At 31.9% G+C, this 25,201-nt stretch overlaps 6 protein-coding genes across 7 annotated transcripts; 2 read left to right on the top strand and 4 right to left on the bottom strand.

The window, feature by feature from the left end:
• Positions 1–2,717: 2,717 nt before the first annotated feature.
• LOC128395089 (structural maintenance of chromosomes protein 3-like) lies at positions 2,718–8,644 on the bottom strand. Of its 2 annotated transcripts, XM_053355485.1 has the most exons (7): positions 8,430–8,644; positions 7,246–7,847; positions 6,224–7,152; positions 6,044–6,147; positions 3,913–5,966; positions 3,718–3,824; positions 2,718–3,613 (listed from the first exon to the last, which is right to left on the bottom strand). In XM_053355485.1, exons 2-7 carry the CDS (start codon positions 7,619–7,621, stop codon positions 3,536–3,538), a joined length of 3,648 nt encoding a protein of 1,215 aa, XP_053211460.1. In that variant the 5' UTR covers positions 7,622–7,847; positions 8,430–8,644; the 3' UTR covers positions 2,718–3,535. The 2 variants fall into 2 exon arrangements, with proteins under 2 accessions (XP_053211460.1, XP_053211461.1); XM_053355486.1 differs by lacking the exon at positions 8,430–8,644 and having other exon boundaries at positions 7,246–7,926.
• Positions 8,645–8,784: 140 nt separating this feature from the next.
• LOC128395090 (putative fatty acyl-CoA reductase CG5065) lies at positions 8,785–12,525 on the bottom strand. Its single transcript, XM_053355487.1, has 7 exons — positions 12,017–12,525; positions 11,654–11,940; positions 11,368–11,547; positions 10,948–11,289; positions 10,609–10,857; positions 10,283–10,540; positions 8,785–9,609 (listed from the first exon to the last, which is right to left on the bottom strand). The coding sequence occupies exons 1-7, from the start codon at positions 12,119–12,121 to the stop codon at positions 9,516–9,518; spliced, it is 1,515 nt and encodes a 504-aa protein (XP_053211462.1). The 5' UTR covers positions 12,122–12,525; the 3' UTR covers positions 8,785–9,515.
• A 4,188-nt stretch (positions 12,526–16,713) lies between these two features.
• LOC128395086 (uncharacterized) lies at positions 16,714–18,250 on the bottom strand. The gene is made up of 2 exons (XM_053355481.1): positions 17,967–18,250; positions 16,714–17,832 (listed from the first exon to the last, which is right to left on the bottom strand). The coding sequence occupies exons 1-2, from the start codon at positions 18,000–18,002 to the stop codon at positions 16,714–16,716; spliced, it is 1,155 nt and encodes a 384-aa protein (XP_053211456.1). The 5' UTR covers positions 18,003–18,250.
• A 3,521-nt stretch (positions 18,251–21,771) lies between these two features.
• On the top strand, positions 21,772–22,917 carry LOC128395815 (39S ribosomal protein L10, mitochondrial-like). Its single transcript, XM_053356298.1, has 2 exons — positions 21,772–21,929; positions 22,064–22,917. The coding sequence occupies exons 1-2, from the start codon at positions 21,881–21,883 to the stop codon at positions 22,780–22,782; spliced, it is 768 nt and encodes a 255-aa protein (XP_053212273.1). The 5' UTR covers positions 21,772–21,880; the 3' UTR covers positions 22,783–22,917.
• Positions 22,918–23,015: 98 nt separating this feature from the next.
• Positions 23,016–24,055, top strand: LOC128395817 (28S ribosomal protein S28, mitochondrial-like). The gene is made up of 3 exons (XM_053356301.1): positions 23,016–23,171; positions 23,303–23,666; positions 23,754–24,055. Exons 1-3 carry the CDS (start codon positions 23,123–23,125, stop codon positions 23,917–23,919), a joined length of 579 nt encoding a protein of 192 aa, XP_053212276.1. The 5' UTR covers positions 23,016–23,122; the 3' UTR covers positions 23,920–24,055.
• A 111-nt stretch (positions 24,056–24,166) lies between these two features.
• LOC128395816 (uncharacterized) lies at positions 24,167–25,071 on the bottom strand. The gene is made up of 3 exons (XM_053356299.1): positions 24,710–25,071; positions 24,407–24,576; positions 24,167–24,337 (listed from the first exon to the last, which is right to left on the bottom strand). Exons 1-3 carry the CDS (start codon positions 24,984–24,986, stop codon positions 24,167–24,169), a joined length of 618 nt encoding a protein of 205 aa, XP_053212274.1. The 5' UTR covers positions 24,987–25,071.
• Positions 25,072–25,201: the final 130 nt, after the last annotated feature.

Here is a 25,201-nt window from a genome sequence, read left to right as displayed (position 1 = left end):
GTTGATAATTTGGGACATTTAATGATTATAATTAAGAAAACTCAAAATAAGATACAAGTTAATTGTCATTAACTTTGTTGTTAAAAGTTTGTTGAATAACAATTAGTCTTGACAGTCAATGATGAACAAAAAAAAACACTGTTGAAACGATTGAAATGATTACATCAATGATTAATTGATTAACTTGACACATTTGACAATCAATAATTAAATGTAAACAAAAAACACAATTAGTAAATTAGTTTTGACTTTTTGATTGGCTCTTTATGATTATGATTTTATTAAATAGAAAGGATTAAATTTAGTTGTGAAAGTTAAATCATAATTATTTTGATGTTGTAATAAAAACAAATGATAAGTTAATTATGGTTTTTGATTATCCATTATTTTTATTGACAATTAAAACTTGATTCTGTTTAATTAAACACGATCAGGATGATTTATGATGTCTTCTCAATGGTTATTGGTTGCTGATTGTTTCCAATTAATTGTTGATCATCTTTGAAAGATATCAGTCAAACCTTCAATTGATTTCAAACGGTGAGTACATTGACTCAGTTTTTCAGCTTCTCTCTGTAATTAAACAACAATTAAACCAACCAAATTAGCAAAATAATCAAGAAAATTAAGAAAAATCAATTCAGCTCTAACAACTAAATTAACAGAATTATAATCAAATTCAAAGATCTGATGTACAAGAGAGAGAGGAAACTTTTTTCCTATTTTCATTATCCCTTATTTGGAAAACTAAATTGTAACAATTTACTGATTGATATTAAATTGATTAAAGATTTTACTTACAACCATTGTCTCTAACAGGGAAGCCAATCGGTTCCAATCACAAGGTTCGATTGAAGTTGACCCTGACCTTTTACCTCCGGCCCTCCAATCCTTTGAGAAGGACAATTGACCCATAATTGTGTTGAAAAGAACCAGAAACAAAACAATTAACGATAATACTTTGACCATGATTAGTTGAAAGATAAACACTTAAAACAATTAAAAGAGGAGAAAAAGAAAATTGAAAACAATTAACTCCAACTATTACAAACTTTACGAACGTTATTAATTAGTTTAATAGTTTCAATAATTATTATTAGTTAATTGTTACAATGAATACGAACTGTTAGATATGAACAGATAAAGTAAATTCTCATCAATGATCATCTATTAAATTCTGAGTTATCTTTTATTGGAATACTCAGTAAACTCATGAGATGATAAGAACGATAATCAATACTAAATAATAGATAACTTAGTTTTCTAACTTTGAATTATCATTCCCTGGCTCCTCCTCACCATCATGACGATAATCATGATAAGTATCATGAAAATAATTCAATTGATGTGAAAAATTAATCGCAATTAAAAGTCTAGAGAGAGAGAGAGAGAGAGAGAGAGAGAGAGAGAGAGAGAGAGTCTTCTATCAATGAATTAATTGCTGATCATAATGTTAATTAGATTCTAAAAGATAATTAAAGCGAAAATTTTGATCTAGAGAATGGAGAATATTATTAATAGTTAATTGTTGGAATGAAAATGCTAATATGAGAAACTTTTCCCTGAACACAATCAAGAATTTAATTGTGATTATTAAAGAAAAATAAAAATGTTCCAACTCATATTATCTCAATTAAGTATCATCATTATCGTTGATTGATTAGCAACAATTTCTTGACCATCAACAGGTAATGTCCATCTAAACATTAGCATCTATTGATAATCCATAATTTAGAAGACTAAATTTTGTTGTTTCTCAATCACAATTAAATAAATTATTTCCGAATTGTCAACTTTTCATCTGATTCCTTTTAACTTACCTCGTGAATCAACTCCCATGATAATCATGAGAAAGTTCAATGATGAGAAAATGAACTTTAATAATTCATTATTATCGAAGTCGTTATCATCATATTTATTAATATAATCATAATTCAGTTTCAGATTCAAGGGATGATAAAAAAGTTCTGATCGGAAGTTCAGTTGATTAAGACAAAGATTCAATATAAGATGATGAAGATCATCATGATGATAAGGATGAAAATTAGTTTTCATTTATATTTTTGTCTTCAATTTTTTGCTAAAAGGTTTTCATCATCATGGTGATTGATTGAAACCCCATGAGAATTGAGATTGAATAAAGTTCTGGAATGTCAATTCGATGAAAGTTAAATCATCTACAATCAAAGCGAAATGTTAACAATTAATGTAATCATTTGATTTTGTCTTCTTCTCATTGATTGTTAATTATTTTACTAAAAATATCAAATCAAAATGGAAAATAATCAATTGTGTTAATCATCAATATAGATTTAGGATAAATTAACTGATTAACTTAAATTATTGAATAGTTTGTGTCTCCAAGTTAATTGAAAAAGGTTAATGTAAACAATTAACTCAACTGGATTTACTTGAGTCTATTCAATTTTTCATTAACTATTAATCAATTTCGTTCAACTAATAATTAATTGAATTGATTAATGGAAAGTAAATTTAAACAAATCAATTAAATGGTAAAAAACATTCAAAGTTAAATGTGATTATAACGATTGATCAGAATCACAATTGAATTGATGTTCAATTTTAGGCTAATTGCCATACAAAACAATTAACAATTTCCAGGATAATTAAGTTATTTTTATCAATTATTTACTATTATATGATTAATTGATTTTAGTTTTTTCTCTCTCTCTCTCTGAAATAAAAGGTTAATTAGATTAATTTAACTCTCTGATTGTGTTAATAAGATGAAACTCATTTGTATTAACTTGGTTGCAATTCGTGATCAATTTTGATTGTTTCTTATAAATTGAAAGATTTGATTTACGTTGGATTTAAGTTAGTTTGATGTTTAACATTTTCCATGATTGTTACAATTAACTGATTAGATTTAACTGGCATTTAAAATGTTTTACAAACTCGTTGATTATTTAGTTGACTTATTTGTTTATTGTAGTCAATTATCGTGAATCTTTTTAGTTATCATCTCTTTGCGCTTGTATCGACCGACTTTAAGCTTTGAATTGTTATTAAAACAGGTAATAAAATTATTGTTATTAAGTGAAATGTTTGTGTGTGTGAGAGAGAGAGAGAAAAATAGGAAGATAGAGAGGAAGATGAGATATTAGATGAATTTAAATGGAGATGGTGATGATTTAGGAAGAAGTAAACAATTGAGTAAGATAAGGGTGGAAACGTAAAGGAATAAAAGTGGAAAAAAGTATTTAAAGATAAAGACTGGAGATGATATTGGAGAAATAGGAAAAAACAATGAAGATATCATGAGAATTAGTTGATATATAGATGGATATTATGGGAATTACAGAGAGATAATAATTTGTGATTGATGAAATATTGATTCTTTCGTCTTCTTCTAGATTGGTGGTTGATTAATTGAACTTGTCCTCTTTGAAGTTTTTTTTTCTTATGAAGTAGGTTTTGAAATTCGATGAGTTTTAAAGAGGAAGAGAAAGATGATTATGATGACGGTGGTGATGATGATAAACGAAAAAAAATGTTAAATGGATTATAGTCTTTATCTAGTGTAAGCAGCTGAATCATCTTCGACAAAATCATGTGCTTCTTCATATGTAACAAGTTCGACATGGCTGACCTGAAATCGACAAACAAAAAGATTAAATATGATTAGTATTATGAACCAGAATTTTGATTATATTTCTAAATAATATGGTAAGTGGATAAGGCAAAATAACTTACTCGATTTCTGAATTTGACTCCGTAAAATTTGTCCGCTCTTTCAAGAAGCTCAGGTCTGAAAGTTGTTGTAATGAATTGGGCATCTTTGGAAAGTTCATGAATCATATCTAAAAATGATCAAGGAAATAGATGATTAATTTACTATTAACAAAAGTAAAGTCAATTGTTAACAAGATTGAATGTGTATAAATTTACCTGCAACAGCTTTACGATGTTGTGGATCTAAAGCTTGATCGATTTCATCGAAAAGGTAAAAAGGGGCTGGGTCACATTTTTGAATGGCAAAGATAAAGGTAAGGGCGACTAATGATTTTTGTCCACCAGAAAGTTGGTGCATGTCTTTCATTTCAGCATTGGTACCAGTAAAAGAGACTCTAATACTAACACCGGTAAAATTATCAATTGATGGAGGAATGTTACTCGCTCCAAGGGATCCAGATGAAGCTTGACTTCCCTCGGTTGCATTGGCGGCATCAGGTGAGGTTATCATGTCAAGATGAGCTCTACCCTGGGGTACAAGTTTCTTGAAAACTTCACTAAAGAAATTGGAAACCTGTCTAAAGGTAATTTGTATGGCTTCATATTTTCTCTGCTCAAGAGCAGTCATTAATTCAAGGATTGAACGATGACCATTATCAAGATCTTTTTTTCTTTCCAATAGTTTCTCCTTTCGCTCCGAGAAATCCATGTATTGGTCAAGAGCTTTCTTGTTAACGTGACTGTACTTGTTTAACTCTTGATTACATTGTTGAAGTTTTTTGTACAATTGTTTTAAACTCAGGTTGGCATATTTTGTTTCAGCATCAACGGGAAGGGTTCCTAGTTCACGGATTTTTCTCATCGTTTCTTCAATCTTCTTATTTAACATTGAATTTTTACTTGTAATCTTTTCAAGATCCTTGGAATCCTCATTAATCCTTTCGATTGTATCTCTTTCTTCACTTTTCTTTCTTTCTAGTTTAGATTGGATATCCTTCAATTTTTTGGATAAATCATCAATAACTTCATCTAATTGTCGAATCTGTTTGACAACACCTTCAATTCGAGTTGAAATAGATGAGAGTTCACTTTCCTCACTTTCCAATTTTTGTTTTCTATCTTCAACTGAAATTTCTTGTAAAGCTGCTTCCAGTTCATCTTTACGTCGACAAAGGTTATTGTTAAGAAGATTTTCCAATTTATTTTTTTGAGCCTCTAAATGCATCCTTTTACTGAAAGCTTCCTTGTTTTTCTGAGTTAAAGCAGCGATCTCATCATTGAGACGGTCAACCTCTTGCTGGTCAGCTATCGATAATTGAGTCAACAGATCTTGTTGTAATTCACTTGATAATGATTCGGCAAGAGATTCCATAGAATTGAGACTTGCTTCATGGCTTACAAGACTTCTTTCTCTTGGTTGTCGGGATCTTTCGATAGCTGAAAGTTCATCTTTTAATAGACGAATGTCAGTCTTCATTTTATCAAACGTATCCTTGTTTTTGGTATTCTTGGTCTCAGCCTTTTGCATATCACTGACAATTTGAGTGATTTCTGTTTCAACCTCAGTTAGACGACGATGTAGATCTTCCAGTTTTTCTTGTTGAACAACAATTTCCTTTTTAATTGTGGAATGAGTTTTATGTAATTCCAGACGAGATCGTCGAGTATCAAAATAACCACCTGTAAGTGAACCTTTATGGGAAACTTGGTCTCCATCTAATGTAATACAATCCAAACTGGTACTTCGAGCCAATTGAGTAGCAACTTCAAGTGAACGGCAGATTAACACTTTACCGAAAAGAAATTTCATACCAATGCTAAATTTAGAATCATATTCTAATCTACTAATCATAGGTATGGCATCAGATGTTTCAGGATATTGTAAATCTTTTGAATAGAGACGATTAAGTGGCATAAAGGTAACTTCACCAGGTAATTTCATTCGGTTCATTTCTTGAAGGATTTTGGTTCCAACTTTGTCATTGGCAACAATGTGATGAAATAATTTATTACCAGCGGTCATTTCAACGGCTGTATAAAACTCTTTAGCACAATCAAAGTTCTCGATTAACATTCCGTAATAATCTTTGGCAATCTGTTCATATTGACCACCTCGTTCACGGAAAACTTGCAGAACTCGAGCAACACTGTCACGACCATTAAGAATAGTCTTTCCAACCATCGAACGTAACATTTGGTCTTTCTTTGATTTATCTTCATTAAGCATATTAAGATTTTGCTGCATAGAATTTTCTTGGCGCCAAAGTTCACTGAAAAAAAAAACAATACAAAAGAAAAAAATGAGAATAAATCGATCGATTTACAATTTAAAAATAGTTACACTTACTTTCTTTCGTTTTGTAGAGCATCTTTCTTTTTCTTCAAATCGTAGAAAGATTTATTTTGATTATCAATACTAGATCTGTTGTTTTCCAGTTCTTTGGTGAGTTCCTGAATTAAATGAAAACGAATATGAATATTAGATTAAATTGTGAGTTAATTGAAATTAGAATGGAAAGAATCTTACTTCAATTTTGGCTTCCAGTTCCTCTTTTTTCTTTGCATCTCGGGTAAGATCACTTTTAATCTTAGCGATTTGGGTATTTTTCTCGGAGATACTCTTCTTTAATGTACTTAATTCTTTTGTGATCCATTTGTCTCTTTCCGCTTTAGATGTAAACTGACTTCCTCTTCCCTGTTTAGCATATAATTCGGATCTTTTCTGCTCTTTAAGAGCTAACATTCTGGTACATTCTTCTTCAATTTTCTTGTTCTCTTCATATTGTGGCTTTATCTTGTCAAGTTCATTTTGTTTCTCTGCTATCCGAGATTTCAGATTATTTAGCTCCGTTTCAGCTCGTTTTTTTGATTCAGCATCACCTTTAACTTCATCGGTTAAATCTTTGAGACGTAATTCTAATCGAGTCTTCTCTTTTAAAAATGTACTGTGCTCATGTTGTAAGGCCTCTTTTTCATCCTTGGATGTTTGAAGTTTGGTTTTCACTTCACGAAGGTCTTTACTGAGATCTTTAATCGATTCAACAAAAGTTTGTAAACTTTCACGTAACTTTTCAGTAACACTACTGCTGGTCTCTCTTCTGGTTTCCAATTCTTTCAATTTTTTTCTTGCATCTTCCAATTCTTGATTATAAATTGTGTATTCAAGTGATCGTCTCATTTTATCCCATTTTTGGTATTCTTTTAATTCTTCTTTTTCACCTTCCAAGGTTTGAAGTCGTTCTTCGATATACTTTAAGAGATCCATAATTTTCTCCAATTTGGATTCGGTTTCTCTCAATAAAGTACGAGATTCTTCTTTACGTTCATCATAAATTCTAGTACCAGCAACTTCTCGTAAAATTTTCAACCTCTGTGAATCTGGAGCGGTTGCCATTTGATTAATTTTACCTTGTTTCACAATGTAATAAGGATTACTTCGTGAGAAACCAGCACTTTCTATAAAAATAAAAAATAATAATTGATTAGAATAAAGAAAAAAAAATTAATGAATAAGAAAAACTAACAGATAAAAAAGTAAATTACACTTACCTAAAACATTCATAACATCAGAACGAGTTACAATTTTTTTATTAAGATAATATTGATCCTTTTTAAGACCAATTTGTCGCCTTAAGGCAACCTCACTATCATCAATGGGCAGACGATTATCTGAATTGTCAAAAATGATCTCAACATAAGCTGTCATTATCCGTTGTCCAGTTCCTTCATGAAGTAATTGTTGTCTTTGTTCATGACGAAGATGACTAAATTCATCTGACAGCACAAATTGGATTGCGTAAAAGAAGTTAGATTTACCAGAACCATTTCTACCAACGATGACATTATGGCTTTTACTAAATGGTTCAACCACCGTTTGTTCACGATAACTTCGGAAGCCTTGGATTATAACTTGCTTTATATACATTGCACCAGAAAAGAGATGAAATAGAGAAGTGCAGAGTAAAAAGAATAGATGAAAAATAGAGGAAAAAAGAGAGAGAGAGAGAGAGAGAGAGAGAGAGAGAGATGAAGAGAAAAAGTAAATATGATGTTGGTGATAGAAATGAAGACAACTTAAACTAAAGATGAACTATTAAGTAGCTGGTGGTTATAAGGTGGTTATATGGTGGATCCTCGGTGGGTTACAACACCTGTGAAAGAAATCAAATTATAAAGAGAGGAAACATGTAAATTAAAACAAAGAATAAATTGAAATTGGTAAGCGCCAAGTAAAAGGGATCACCCCAACTCTTGCGGAAAGTGGTTCCATCTATTTTCAATAAAAAGAGATTCACTTTGATTCAATTTTTAAATAGAACAAAAAAATTCTATTCTCTTTCATTTTTTTTCTTCTCTAACATGAAAACTTTTCTAAATACAATTATTGCAATTGAATAATTTTCGTATTTTTGGAATAAATTTACAGGCAAGGGAGTAGAAGGAATTAATTGCTGATTGGAAAAAATATTCTCACCATTTTATCTGTCAACTGAAGAGAAGAAAATTTTTTCCAAAGAGACATAACACAACAAGTAAAAATCTTGTAACCTTAGTGGTTTAAGGCAAACTATGAAATTGTAATGATTTAGTAATTGTGGTTGTCTAATAGACTCTGGTTAAACGATTAGATTAACAATTAAATTGAGTGTAAAAAGTATAAGTAACAAGATATTTTTTAAGAGGCTAAAGTGATGATGTTAATATAAAATTAATCTTAAAAAAAATTTACTTACCAAAGAAAAAAGATTAAAATTGTCAAGTCAATTAAGGTGATCAACTTGGAGCGTTAATTGACATTCCATGGTTAACATTGTGTATCAGGTGGTTAAAAGTTTATCATGAAATAAATTAATTACCATTTAATTAAGTGAATTTAATTAAATAATAAAAAGATGAATTCAAATGGAGAAGAAAAAATTTTGTTTACTTTTCAATAGAATTTCGAAAAGTGTCTCCCTCTTGTGTCGAAAAGAGTAAAATGTTTCTTTGTTTTTTTCTCTTTTCAATTGATTAAATTTAATTGTTTCTTTAATTTTTTTTTCTCCAAAAATTCTGATCAGCGATCAGTTTAAATTTACTAACACATAATTGAGAGTGAAAATTTTTCTTTATTATAAAGTATTTTCTTTTTTTCCAGTTTTTATACAATTTTTTGAGTTTCGAAACTTTCAAAACAATTGATTAACTACGAGTCCATATTTCGTCTATGGAAGTTTGACCGATACTCAATTGTCATATTTCAAGGTCAAGGTCATAAAGGTTATTCAAAAAAGAACGCACTTGAAGGTCATTTGGTTCAATTTGCTTTCTGTAAAAAGTTATCTACAGCTGATTTTGTTTTATCACGATACCAACGTTGCTCTATGATATTATTAAGCTTTGACTTCACAGGCTTGAAAAAATTTCTAGTTTTCAAAAGTTCTTCAAATGACCTTCAAGTGTGCTCTTTTCTGAATAACCTTTATGACCTTGACCTTGAAATATGAAAATTGAGTATCGGTCAAACTTCCATAGACGAAATATGGACCCGTTCGGTCAAGTAGTTTTTGAGTAATCGTGAAACGAAAACCAACAAATTGTCTGAATTTTCCTGTATTAAAACTAATTGTGAAAGACTTTGGAAACAAATTGATACAATTTAATTGTAGAATATAAAGAAATTTGAAATTTTTGATAAATGTGCTGATTAAATTTAGAAAATCGATTATATAAAATGTTAATTGTTCATCAACAGGTAGAACCATAGATCAGTCATGTTGAAATCGAAAACAATTAAAAGTTAATCAGTCGATTAATTTGTGATTAAATTGTAATTTTAATTATGTGCTTAGTAGATGATAACCAAATGATAGAAGATATTTGCCAATTATTCCGAGAAAAATTAATTGAAACAATCGATAAACTCCACAAACACTAGAAATTAAGAAAAAAACAAAACAATTAGTTAATCAAGAAGAGATCGAAATTAAATCAACAACAATGAGGATAAATTTTCCAACTTAAATTGACAATTAGATTAACGAAAACTGATCATGTATTAATAACCAACCAAATTAGAGGTAAAAAGTTGAGGATAATTTAAATTGTCAATAAATTAAATTGAAAAATTTCTAAACAATCAAATGGTTTTATTAATTGTCCACCAAATTGTATAACTCATTTGAATTGTTTTCCTTGAAGGGAATTTTTTTATCTTAATTGTTCAAACGAAAAAACGTAATCAAAATACGATCGTCGTTAATTGTCAATTAAATTGCTGTCTCTAAGCAAAGAGCATATTTAATAAATCATTGATTGAATAACTGGTATTCTCATAATTGAATAATTGTCTATTTATATCACGAATGATTAAAAAACCTTGGTAATCAATTTTTTCTTCTAATCAACAATTAACCTGATTTATTAAGATTCTGATTATTTCTAATCCTGTCTAATTTTGTACCAGGAAATTTAATCATACAAGTAATTTAGTAATTAATAAACTTTTTTTTTCTTCTGTTTTTTGATGATTTTGATTAATTTTCAAGGTTCGCAATAATTTAACCATGAAGTTAATTGTTCATCTTAATTGTAACTAAATACTTACATCATTACTTGTCTTCTTGCACTGGGAAGGTCTTTCTCGTCTTCTTTTAGGAAAAATTTCCTAAAACCTTTGGTACAATCAATTAGATAATCAGTGTAATTCAATTTCCTCAAATCACAATTAAAAATCTTTGAGTCTTTTGGTGACAAAGATTCAACTAATTCCAAGTAATTGTCCGTTTTAATTTTAAAATCATGGGTAGTGAAAAAAACGACCAAGTCCAAGCCCTTATTCAGCCGTTTAGCTTGACGAGAAAGGCTAACAATTAAGGTGAGAGAGATTACAATTAGAATCACTGGTGATTAATTGTCGTCGGTGTTACTTACAATTTCTTGTAGCCAAATAATGAGATGATAAAATCAACCAAAAAAGCAAAAAATGTATGGTAGATAAACTTTTCCAATGGATAATAGAATCGAGCCCGTTTGTACTTTGGTGGATTCATTAGAGGTCGCATTTGTTTTTTACTTGGATAAACATGAGCGGCATCACGACAAAGTTCAAAGATTCCACCCCAGGTCATATCAGGGTGATAGGGACTGGCGGTTAAATTGTAGACCATACACTCACTTGGCCTGGAAATTGGGAGATGTATTTGTTTATATGAGTAACGATTCAGGTTCGTAACGGGAAGGTTGAAAGGTTTGTCTAAAAGTTGGTCTTACTTTTTTGTAGCCGAGTACCAAGCACTTGCGATGATAAAATTAGCACAGATATCGACGGCAATTGTATCACAAGCGGCCCAGTAGTTCCAGTCAACGGTTTGTAATAGACCAATTTGAGCGGCTAATCCGATACCTTGGAGACCTTGAATTGTGTCAACCCAACCTGGTGCCGGTTCTTGAACACTTGAGGTGACGATTGAAGGTCTAACGATCGATGTGGGGATTTTGCCCCGTTTCTTTGTTACTAAATCCTCGCTCAAAGCTTTGGTAAAAGTATATGAGTTTGGACGTCCAGCTAATAGATTCTCAGTTTGTTTTTTCTTGTAAACAGGATCGGGAGATCTTAATAATGAACAAGAAGAAAATAATTAATTCAATATTCTGATAATAATAAGAAATTCAGAGATTAAGGTTACTAACTTTAAAATTTTTTCTACAGCGCTGTAATCAGCGTCCATAGGATAAACTTTTTCTTCAATTTTTAGTCTATCACAAAACGAATAAGCCGTCGAAACATGGACCAAAGCGGCTAAGTTATTGAATTGATGGCACAAGTCGAGCAAATATTCAGCTCCTTTGACATTATTAACGATATTTGATCTTAATTGTTGGAAAAAGAATGAATGAAAAATCAAATTAAACATCAAATCCCATACACAAATCAAGATTGGATCGGAAGGAACGTTGATTGTCATGATTAACTCACTCTAAATCAGCATCGAAACGCACATCAGCGGCACAATGAAGGACAATATCGATTTCCTTGACCAATTTTTCACGATTTTCAAGATCAATTCCTAGATTGGGTAAACTGAGGTCACCTTCGATCGCGACCACTTTGTATGAATTAAGAACAGTTTTATCATGAAGAGTGAACGGCGGATTGTTCATCAATTGTTTCAATCTTTCCGATGGACTCAGTCCCCGTTTACCCCGAAGTAGAACATAAATACGTTTGACATCAACACTTCGTAATAATTTCTCCACAATGACCTGTAATCAAATTAATTAGAATTAGAATCTAAATCTTAAACACTGATGAGAGAAAAAAAAGTTCCAATCAACTTACCTTTCCAAGGAAACCTGAGAAACCGGTGACGAAAACATTTCTCCCTGAATAAAAATCTTGAATTGGAGATTGATCCAAATCAACTGATTCCAAATTATTATTCATTGTGACAAAATTTACTAAACTTTAATCACACTGTTAATAAGAAATTGAAATGATCAGATGATCGACAGATTGAGAAAATTAAACCTACACTTTGAAGATGAAGATTGAGAATAAGATGAAAATCAAATGGAAAAGTAAATGTGAGAAAACAAATCTAAAGATGAAGATTAAATTAGATAGAAAAGGTTAATCACTGAATTAAGAATAAAGAAGAAATAAATTTCCAGAATATTGGTAATCCTTTGGTTAATACACTTTTCCAATTGATAACCGATTTTATAACCGAATCCTAATTGTTGATTATTCTGTTACCTTGAAAAAGACGAAAGTTGTTTATTTCGTGTTTATGTTGATTGTTGTTGTATAAATGAGCGAAAGACTGAAAATGGAGAAAAAAGTATAAGTAGAATTTAATTGCCCTGAAGGTAAATTAGAATATGAAAAAAAACTTCTCACTCAAAGTTTTTCTCTCTCTCTCTCTCTCGAACTCCTTTTTTCTTCTTATATCTCTTGTTTACCTTTGCGTTTTCATGATCGTCAGCATCGTTACCATTACTACGTCACTCTCACAATTATCATCATCGTGTTTATAATCACCAAAATTCAATTTGATGAATTTACATCAGGTAAGAAAGAGAGAGAGGGAAGGCGGAACTCTAATGGAAACTGGAAAAACCTCTGGCTGAATTTCAGAGAGAAATTAAATTAACACGAATTATAATTAGAATCAAATTTAGAATTAGAGTTAAACTCTAAAAGTGAGTTAGAAGAAAACATTTAATTACCTGAGGAAGATTTACCTTGATTAGTAAGAAAGAAAATAATTTGCATGATAGATAATTGATTCCATCAGAATTGTGAATATTTAATATTCATCTCAACTTTTTGATTCTCTTTCCGTGAATCAAATTTGATCAGTTTTTCTTGATTCGATTGCTAAAAATTCATTTAATCCACAGCAAAGTTAACGATAAACAACAATTAAGTAGAAAGAAGAAAATATTAGTTAATTGTTTTTATTAAGAAATAATTAAATGTTTGATTGATTCTTCCACCGATGGAACTGAATTTACAAGCAATCAACTCACTTTAAATTAACTGATTTCATACAAATTGCTTTTCTATTTTTGGATTCAAGTTGAACCTTTGACAATTAAAATCTTGTTTACTGGTTAAATATCACAATTAACTTACCTTTAACTCAATCAACTGATTGCACACAAATAGTTAAATTTCATTTGGCTAATAATTTGATCATTAATTATAAGTAAACAATTTACAACATCTCTGTGAATATTTATATCTACAAATGGGTTAATTTTGTTGTTATGGATTAATAACTGTTAACGATTAGTTAATTTTGATCTTAATTAAGCTTAATGATGTAAAGATATAAACAAGATTAACAATGATTAAGACACAAGGAAATAAATTGACATCCAAATCTCAAGGTAAATGGACAAAAACATCAAATTGTAAATAGTAAATTGTAATTATCGTTATTGGTTTGATTTCTACTTGATCATTGTTTACAATTAAGAAACAACAATTGTAAGTAGAACTCAGGTAATCATTAATTATTACAATCGAAAATGATTATTTTCGTTTATTTATAATAAATGACAATCGTAAATCTTAATAATCTTTTTTTCTTGTTGATTGTAATCAATACACCAACAAGAATAGGGAAAACAAGTTAAATTGTGAACGAAGGTTAATTTAGATAATTTCTGACAATTAGCTGATCAATAAACTACAATTAATTAAATTTGGTGAACTTGACCCTTTGAAAATTGCGAATTAGGTAATAATAGTAAAAGGAACAATTAACCAACAATCAACTAATTTTGGAGTAAATTTCTTCCTCTACCAAAGGAAATGATTCCTTAAGATATTCATTGAGAATTAAAAAAGTTAATTGTTGACTGTTAACTAACGATTAATATGGTTAATTGTTTAGGATTGGAAAATTGTTCTTCATCTGATTTCTTAATCTAAATTTTAACTTTCTAAATCTTTCTATTAATAGATTTTCATCCAATTAATTAGCTAATTTATTATCGAGAATCTTAATAATCACAATTGTCTAATGACAATTTAAAGTCTAATTGTGTTTGTAGCTAATTAGTTAGTATAAGTTTAAGAAATTAAATTAGGTTAAACTGTTAATTGTGATTTATGATATTGAGATGAGATGAGATTAAGTTACCTGATCTAATTAGATTTTAATTCTGGTTTGTATTCGGCTTGTTTTGCATAATCAGGTAATTAATTAATTACCGATCGTTGTGTTAAATTGCTGACAAATGAAAATGATAATATCAATTGATAATCATTACAATCAATTTATCTCGACAATCAACCTTGATCATTTCTCTTAACTATTGATAAACTTTTCATTTGTTAAATTGTTTTCTCATTAAATTCTGATTTCACTTTACATTTGTCTAAATTATCGTAATATTAACTGTCCTAATGTTTATTAAGCGTAATGATTAGACGATAATGATTAAGGTAATTTAATCAAACGATTAATCAATGAATTAGATTAATGGATTATTTTGATTGTAAAGAGAAAACAATTCAAAGGTAAGAAAAAGGAAAAAAAGTTAATATTGACTAACGAGAAATTTTCATGTTATTCATGAATTGGCGGACAATTTGCTTAATTTCAATAAGTATTGAGAAGTCTAATTATAAACAATACAATTAAAGATTTAATTGATTCTCAATTCAAAAAGTGAAAATAGAAAATATCAAAAGATACTAACCGATATCGATAGAAAGTATCTGATCCTCATGAGTTTGATGTGCGATAAATGTGCTTAAATTTCAACAGGTAAAAAAGATAAACAAATAGTGATTAAGAAAACCCCAGAGTGAAAAAAAGTGCTTCAGTGAACCTCAAGGTTTCGAACAAATATAAATAAGTGCGAAAAAAACAATAAATAACACGTAAGTAACAAGAAAAAAAAAACGAGCATGGCGAAAGCCTAATACAAGCAATTAAACGAGAACCATCACAAGAACCACTAACCTTTCTCTCTTCCTATATCACAACAACTAGAATGAGCGAAAGGTACACCAGAGACCAAAACACTCGACTGATCTTAACAATCACAGAGTGCGTTGGGGAACCACCAAACCCAGAAGAATGTAGAAAAGCGCTGCTTGATCTACCCACTGAGTCCCTGAAAAACAAAAAGGAATGGGTCAAAACAACATTGGAATCACCAAGCCTTGTCGCACTCATGGCAATTGATGAATCCACCAAGACCAAAATGAAGATATATGAAAACACGATTGAGAATATTCTAAAAGAAAGAGAAGCCCAAGAAGCGGAAATGGATAACCTCCTGTCGAGCGACCTGACTCAGCGTCCCAAGTCGACCCTGCAAAAAAACCGTCCACTCTTTGGTAGAAATACAAGACAAACAAAAAGACAACAAACCCTACGAACACAACAAATATTAAACACACCTAATGAAACAGCTCCAGAAATAGAGATAACAGAAAGCCATGTAAACGCTGGTAACTCACAAAACAGAGAAATACAAGAAGAAGCCCAACAAACTGAACCACAAAGAAAAAAACAAAAATTGGCAACAAATCTCTTCGGCAACAAAACGAACATACCAGAGAATTGGCTCCCTTGGACACACCAAGAAAGAGAATTCACAATAGTGATAAAGGGACCTCGAGAGCAACGATCGAACGCCGCAGTTAGCGAGATACTCTTGAATAACAACATGATGAGCGGCAACATCATACGAATTAATGAGAAGGCCGACTCGACCAATATTGCATTAAACAACGAGGTAACAAGAAGAGACATGGTAGAGAAACTGAATGAGCTAATGGAAGGCCTCAAGATCGAGGTACCCAAATGGAAGAAACCGGAAATAAAAGTGGCAGGAGTGAAAATCATGAAACCAGCAACAGATTGGCAACAAATGGTCGCAAGAATAAAACAAATGAACGGTTTCCCGAAACATACACTGTTCGAACTGGTTGAACATTACACAATCGGAATTAAAAAAACAAACGTGATTGTGATCAGAGTCGACCAATCGATCAGATCAGAAATCCAAAATAAAAAGAATGGAAAAATCTTCTGCGGAAGCTACAATCATGACATTATAGACAAGATTGAAATACTTCATTGCAGACGCTGCCAAGCATACACTCATACAAGAGTAAATTGCCGTCTCCAAGACCGATGCCCAAAGTGCGCGGAAAATCACACCGCTGATCGGTGCAACTCGAACAAGAAAGCATGTGCATCATGCGGAGAGAAAGGCCACTCAGTTGGTGACTTCATGTGCACCGAATACAAACAGGCTGTAAGAAAAGCGATCGAACAAATCGACTACTCATACTCCTTCATCATTCACCCTCGAAAGAAAAATTAGGTGGCCGCAAAATCGAGAGCTGACACTGAATTGTGGTCGCCCCCGCAGCGAACCACCTAATGAATAAAAAAGCATGATAAATGAAACTCATCCCATTTTAAAACCCCCCTCATTTGAAAAAAAAAAAAAAACTTTTCTCATTTTTCATGAACAAATAAAATTGAATCCTTTTAATAAAAATCACTTCTCTTCAAAACAAATTGAAGGCTCAGGTACAAATGAATTGTCCATATCATAAAAAACTAAAGAGTAAGAAGTATGACCACCCAGCAAAGCCGGTGAGGGTAAACCCTCCCTACCATTGTTATACTCCAACCAACCACGGGTAGTTAAAACATGAGCTATCGAATGCCAACCCAAAAAAGCCTCCGAAGAAGTGGGGAACCTGAAAGACTCAGAATCAACACCACCATCATAAACACGATAATCACAAGAATACGCGATGCGGCGATAGTGTAGAATCTCACTGGACCAAGTGATAGTTAACTCATCAGGAGTCATCTGACCAGAAATACCAGAAGATCCTAAATCAGGAAATCGGAAAACCAGTAGAGAGGGTATAGAAACGATCTCATGAGAAGAGAAAGACAACCGGTCAGAATTACAAATTTTACCACCAAAACTACCAATACAAGTAATCAACTGCTGAGGCAACAAATGAACAAAATCAGCGATAAAATCGCAAAATCCTGAAACACCAGAACCAAGAAAATCACGAAGAAAAACATAAGGAAGAGCCACTGGATGATTATCAAATTGAGATTCACAATCAGCACACACGAAACTAACAGACAACAAAACATGAGCGGTCAACACGAACTCTGAGCTCTCACGACGAAGCTGCAACATTAGATCAGAATAAAACACTTCCTCCTTACCACCAGGACTCAGATAATCAGCACGAACAAAATTACCAAGTAACCGGCATATGAGCATCATCAAATTGTCCAAACTCAGATCAACGTCAGGTTTAACCTTAGTTGCATCTCCAGAACCATAGTGAGGCCACAAACCCAATGGTAGATTTAAAAGATCAAGTCGACCGCTACGAGAAACCTTTAAATACAAACGGAAAAAGCGGAAGAAAGCTCGAGTCCAAAGAAAAGGCACTTCACCAAAAGAATAGAGCACATCTCGATTAAGAGGATTGAGTTCAACACCGGAATTCACATCACTAGTAACCTCCTGGTTAACGCGAAATAGACACCGCACAAAACTATGAGACCGCATCAACATAACCAAAACAGTCGTCAAAAAACAATGACCACGAACATTAGGCAACCCAATTATGTGAGGAGGCTGTAAAAAAAAAAAAAAAAAAGAGATTAAATAAATAAACAAATAAACGAAAATAGAAAAGGGGAAAATAATCTTAATAAGAAGGGAAGAAATAGTTAACTTAAATTAGGATCACCAGATCACCCGAAACTTACCAAGACCAAATCAGTTAGAAGTAACCGATTAAACATCTTCTCAGCCGCTAAATTAACGGCACCAGAACGTGAACGAGAAAAAGCATCCGCACGAAACACTCGAGAACCAAACCGAATCTCTAAGCGAACAAGATGGAAAGTCAAATCGCCATCGTGAACAATCTGAGAAAAACGACGAACAAGACCAACCAAAGGCCCAATAACATTGACATGAAGAGAATGATAAGAACCACTTCGGGGTGTCGAATTACGATCCTCATCAAGAATGGGCTTAAAATATAAATCAGTTAAACGAAGCGGCAAAAAATCCGACATTCTTTTTTCCAAAAGAAAACAAAAAATAGAACGAGAAGAAAAAGGAAGAAAAACAAGTTTTAAAATAAAGAGAAAAGAAAAAGACGAAGAAATAAACGGCAAAATACATCAAGTAACCATGGAAACAAGATCACATGCCTGAAATAAGAGAAGGTGAAAAACAAAAAAAGTTTAAAAAGGAACAATGTATGGAATTACAATAATAAGTTTAAACATTAGAAAAAAAATCGAAGTTCTCAAATTACTTGAAAATAAAGTTAAAAACAAACAAAGAACAGTAATACTGATAAGTGAATCCCCAGCGAAAGCTCAACTAAGATCAAATGATCTAACTCTGTTCGTGACAAACTCGGTGGCCATCATTTTATCAACTGACCTCAGTGGTACGATAATGACCAGAAACAACAACATGATACTAGTGAGACTCAACTTCATGAAAGTGATAGTAGGAGCTGTTTATGTAAGGTCATGGGGTGACCAAATAAAACAAGAACAAGGTAGAAGAACCATCCAAGAGATAATCCGAACGGTTAATGAAAACAAAAACTCACCAATAATCATAGCTGGTGATGTCAATTATGCATCTCCATTGTGGAATAAAAATTTTGAAACACCATTAGCTCGAGGGGAAACATGGCGAACCATCTTCAAACCACTCGAAGAGATGATCAAGAAAAAAATCCTAAAAATCAACCACGAAAATCTCAACACAACATACCAAAACACCAGAAGAGTAATTGACATCATGTTGAGTAACGAAAAGTGCAAAGCCTTAACAACGGCAACAACAGGACTTGAAAAATTGGACCACGTTGGACTAACGGCAAAGTTCGAAATAAACAACAACCAATTCGACAAAAAAGAAACAAAACAGAAAAAAAAGAAAACACTCATCCTTGGCTCTTGGAAATTAAAAGAAAAACATATAACAATTGACCAAACATTAAAATGGAATAAAAATCACCCGCTGATAACGAGATGTAGAGAAATAAAATTCTTCCCCGATGACCATGGAAGATGGCAAACACCAAAGCCAAAAAGAAATGCGCTAAATCGAATGAGAAAAAGAAGAAGAAAATTATTAAAAGAATCAAGAACAGAAAAGAAAGAAGAAGAAATAAGAGAGGTAACGAGAAAAATCAACGAAAAACTAAAAAAATATTCACTAAAGAGAATTCTAATGAACGAGAAGGACAACAAAAAATTGTGGCAAATTATAAACAAACGTATCATCGGTGAAGACGAAATCGAAATCGACCCAAAAAACCCGAAAACGGTCGAGTCAAAAGAAAATCTGATGAAAGGTTTCAGCCACGAAAAACCAGATTACAAGGATGATCCAGAAATAGTCCAAGGAAATCTTGAAATTAACGAAAGAGAAAAAATAGACGGAATCAAATTCGACTCATCATCGCTAACAGCAGATAATTTCACAAAAAACACATGGAAAAAATTCTACAGAATAAATGCAGAAGAGATTAAAAAGATAATCGGAATTATGTTTTCAATTTCGCACATCCCAAACTGCATAACGACACTAGGCTGCATGCTAATACCAAAAGCAGATGGAGTAAGATACCGAATGGTCAAATCACCATGTTATCTGCTAAAAATCATCGACTCAATCTTAGCAGAAAGACTACAACAAGCGTGTGGAAATTACCTCCTACCATCAACACAATTCGCGTTCCAAACGGACATGAAAAGGGAAGATTTTTTCGCCAACATCATATACTCAGACCACCAAGACAACAGTCGAATAATAAAAATGGACATCTCATGCGCGTTCGATGAAGTACAAGTACTGAACGAAGAAGAGAGACTCGTAAAAGCGCTCGGACGATCAACATGGAACATGATCAAAGCGATACTGATAAATAGATGGCTGGTAATAAAAACAGATGAAGGAAAAAAGTACAAGAGAGACGAGATTGGAGTACCACAAGGCACTGCGATCGGTCCGCTTCTCTTCATAATGTGCCTCGACTCGGCCATAAGAAAACTGAGAAACATTGGAATCGAAATCATCGCCTACGCGGATGATATGGTAGCCATAACAACACGACCAACGAGCAACATCCTCGACTTAGTATCGATAGCACTGAGATCGTTGAACCTGAAGTTGAATAAACAAAAAACAGAAGAATACAGAATTAAAGAGATGATCAGATTCGAATCAGTCGGATATTCATTAATAATAGACGAAAACATCGAGAGAAAATATCAAGAACTGGTCGCAACAGAAGCAAGGAAACTAAGAGATAAAATACAAACAAAATCAGGTTCATGGCGATATTTTCCTGTTAAGATTAAAAATCTAATTGCCACAACGATTATCTTTCCAAAAGTCAATAGCTTAATATTCAGCCTCTTCTATCAAAACCCGAAAGGAGTAGAAGAATTTCTAGAAACAATAATGATCATGGTAAAAGCTTTTGGTTCAATATACAATATGTTTTTCGAAAGCAGCCTCAGCTCAAGATGGACTTACATCTTAAGGAACAAATGCCCAAATCCAGTAGAAACAATACTGATCACGATGAGACAAATAAAATCTAAATTCCCAGTACCAAAGTTAACCCACTTCACGAGTACACCAGAGTATCAACAAATATCAAACCAAAACTGGTCGTGGTTACGGAATAGATGGAAAAGGGCCAAGAATCCATATAAGCGAATCTACTGGAAAATATTTAGATACCAGAAACAGTGGATTGCAGTGGTAATGGAAGACGAGAAGATGAAGGACGAAATCGATAAAAGCTACCAAATCATGGAAGCAAAAAACGAATGGGAAGCGGAACTGACAGCACTCGAATATATAATCAAAAACAGGGACATCGAGGATTGTTGGATCCTAGTCACGGAGAAAATCACAGAGTACTGGAAGGGATCATCAATCTTCGCCGAAAGTGTCCGAAAAATAATGAACGAAGCCAAGAGCAAATTGTGGTGGTGGTTTGGCCAGAAACTACAAGTCGAATTCAATGAAGATGAAATATGCTCACTGGACAATATAACGATCGCGAGATACTGGAACCTACTAATACAAAGAAGATACATGAGAACATGGGCAAAAAGAAAAATCATGGAAGCATATAGACACAGTGGGGAAATCGTAGCGTACCTCTTTCCCAAAATGAAAATCAAGGGAAAAACAGAGAAACAAATATTAGAAATCGTAACAAAAAAGCTGATCGACTTCGATTGTTGTCAGAGAAGAACCACATGGGAACACCTACTCACGAGCTGCCACTGGATGGATGGAATAACAGGACTAAACGAAATGAGGAGAGAAAACAACTATGAAATTGAGACAAAACCAGAAAACAAAGCAATAATATCAGAATTTATACAATATGTAATATTAATCAAAGAAGCACAAGAAGTACTAAAAAAAGAATGAATGTCAAAGAGGTGGATGAGCATGACCTCTAGAGGGTGAGATTCGAACTCACTCAGTCATGTGACTATCTTAATAGACACTTGGCACTTTGTAAAAAAAGCTAACAGAAATAAAGAGTTTCTCTTGTTTTGATTTTATTTTTAGTTGATTGTCTTTTTTCAATTTAATTGTTTCGGTTAATTGTCGATAAATTATGGCTTTAATTTGCAAAAATTTAGAACAAATCAGTTCTAGAACAGTTGGTAAGTATCAATTTCTATTCTAAGTAAACAATTTCTTTCTTTTCTATCAATTGAATCGATAGTTTTTTCCTTGAGTTTACATTTTTTTCTTCATGTTAATTTGGTCTTGTTTTCTATTCTATTCTGTGATTTAGGTTATAAATTATGGTCACCTAATTGTTGTCATCAAGTGAGAGGTAAAAAGAAGCTTACCCTTAGATCACCTCAATTCCCAGTATATGAAAAGAAATTACTATTAGCGGCATGTGAACCGATAATGAAAAGGGTTTCCGATTATCCAACATCAATTACTTGTCCTAATTTGAAATCTGATGAAAATTTTGAACCGCATCCATACGTCAAAATATTAGCCGATGAATTCAAAAGTAACCTGGACAAATCAACTTTGACCATCTTTTATCATGTTAATTCAATTGATGATTTAACCTACAAGGAGAATAAAAATTTAATCATGAGATTAGGATTCAAAGTGGAAATTTATGGAAACGATGTCGCTGAATTGGCTCTAAAGTCAACCAGATATCGGCCATTGCTTAAGTTTTACAGTCGATCTGTTAAAACTGCTGTCGCTTTTGGAGATAATGTTTCAATCTCTAAGGTTAACAATTTATTAAAACTCGAAAGATCAGCTCCGTTCATGATTCTAATGTTTGGTATTTATGAAAATCAAGTTCTAAGGAAAAATGAACTCAAAGAATTAGCTAATCTTCCAGGTTTACCTATTCTTCATGCTCAACTTGTTCACACTCTTAATTCATTTGCATCTTCTCTCAGTTCAACCCTTGATTATCATGGAAAACAATTATCTCTTTCACTTGAAACTTATTCAAAAAGTAAATCAGATAAATCATAAAGATTGAAAATCATAAGGAAAACAAAACAAAAACAAAACTGTAAAAATTTAGTCAACATTTGATTACCAAATTGAGAAAAAAAATCAAATTATTAAAGCTTAATTAGTTCAATAAACATTAATGAAATTAATAAATTTCGTTTATTCATCAATAATTGAGAAGTTGATTAATCAAAATTGGAATTGAAATCAAAAATCAAAAATAGAAAATATCAAAAGATACTAACCGATATCGATAGAAAGTATCAGATCCTCCATGTGATTTTCTCTTGTTTTGGTTTTGTGTTTAAATGATTTTTAGTTTTCTAAGTTGATTGTTTCGGATAATTGTCGATAAATTATGGCTTTAATTTGTAAAAATTTAGAACAAATCAGTTCTAGAACAGTTGGTAAGTATCAATTTCTATTCTAAGTGAACAATTTCTTTCTTTTTCTATCAATTTAATCGGTGGTTTTTTCTCTGTGTTAATTTTGTCTTTTTCTTCATTTGATTTTTTTTCTATTCTATTCTGTGATTTAGGTTATAAATTATGGTCAACTAATTGTTGTCATCAAGTGAGAGGTAAAAGAAAGCTTACCTTAAGATCACCCCAGTTACCGATGTTTGGAAAGAATTTGCTTCGTTGTGAAGAATTGATTGTGAGAAGAGAATCAAATTTTTGTTCATCGAATTCACAATCAGCAACATTACCCAATTCGAGTGCATCTAAGGAAAAAGAAGAGATTTCGTTTGACACTTTACTTCGTCATTCGGGTCTCATCGCATTAGGAGACCCTGAGGGTAAAATAATCGCTGGAACAATTTATCACACAATCGAAGACGATTTGTACATTGATTTCGGTGGAAAATTTCATTGTGTCTGTAAGCGACCACAAAATGGAATGTAAGTTTTTCTAATTAGTAAAATATGACTTTTTTATGTAATTCGATTGTGATCAATTTTTATTCACCATTTTTCCATCTATTACAGCGAATATGTAAGAGGAGCCAAAGTGAAATTGAGGTTAAATGATTTGGAATTGTCAGCTCGTTTTCTTGGTTCAAGTAAAGATTTAACTCTACTGGAAGCTGATTGTACTTTACTTGGAATAATTTCATCTCCGGTTGAACCTCCGAAGAAAACAATTAAATCCTAAATCAATCGAACCTATTTATCTAATATATGTAAGCTTCAATTGAAAATTGTACTATTAATAATTAGCACCACTTTACTATTTTGATTTATAGCTTAATTAGTCAAGCTATTAAAACTTTGTCTCCAATAACCAAACAGATATTTGGTAATTGTTTCCACTTTATGAATCGGCGATGAATCACTTATAAGCCATTTTTTCAATTCCAATTGTGAGGAATAAGTTGATTATTTCTTTGAAAATGGTAAAATTATTCCTCGGGTAGGAGATTATGTAAATTGACTAAATCAGCTTCGTCTAAATCAACTGTTGATTGAGAGCTTGTTAACTCAGCTCTTGGAAGTGAAATTTTTGTTAGCCTTTTATTCATATTTCGCCAGAACATAACCCGATCGGCCAAAAATTTATTATCACTTTGAATCTAAAATAGAGAAAAAAAATCAGTAATCAGTGGGTATTGAAATTTCTCATTTCTAATCATGTTAGTTACCATTTCCTTAGCTTTCTTTTTTAGCTCATGTTCATCTTTCAACCATTTTTCGGCGGGTTCATAAGGTTCAGTGTCTTCTTCCAATATTTGGGTAATTGTTTTAATCAAATCATTTTCTTTGTAAATAATTTCTTTATCCAAATCAACAGAATCCTCAATAGTGGAAGTGGCTAAATTGCAATTGAAAAACAATCACATAATCACAAAAAGAAAATAATGAAAAACAATCAAGAGAGTGAATCATTTTTACCAATATAGAAAAGAGAAAAGAATAAAAAAAAATTCTCTTCTAAATTGACTTACCTACTTCTTGATATTTCTTGATTGTTGAAGAGATTAAATTTAATTCTTCTTTACATTTATTAAGTCGTTGCTTATGAGCATCTATAGCCTCGGTAATTGCATTTCCTCTAATTGCTAAACTCTCATTAATTTTTTCTTGGATTGATTTAAGTTCCGCTTCTTTAACCGTAATGTTACCAACAAGTTCCCGATTATCATTTTCCAGTAAATTCTTTTCCAGCTCCAATCTATACCTTTTACGTTCTTTCATTGCCAAAGCCGACAGAAGATTATCCATGTTAAAAAACCAAAAAAAAACACTAAATCAAAATTAGAACAATTAAAACAAGAGTGTAACAATTAACAATTTTAATCAAAATGTTCACTTCAATTGAGAAGCTTGAGCTTATATAAACTCTTCTCCTCAGCGCCATCTCTTTGCAACGAAAGAAACTAAATGAGAATTAAATGAAAGAGAGACTTTTAACTTTCTTTGCTCCTGATAAATTATAA

Source organism: Panonychus citri, unplaced genomic scaffold, assembly GCF_014898815.1.
Source record: "Panonychus citri isolate SS breed McGregor unplaced genomic scaffold, ASM1489881v1 Contig00141, whole genome shotgun sequence".
Lineage (NCBI taxonomy): Eukaryota > Metazoa > Arthropoda > Arachnida > Trombidiformes > Tetranychidae > Panonychus > Panonychus citri.
The sequence above is the reverse complement of the archived record's forward strand: the minus strand, read 5'-3'. Positions and strand labels throughout refer to the sequence as shown.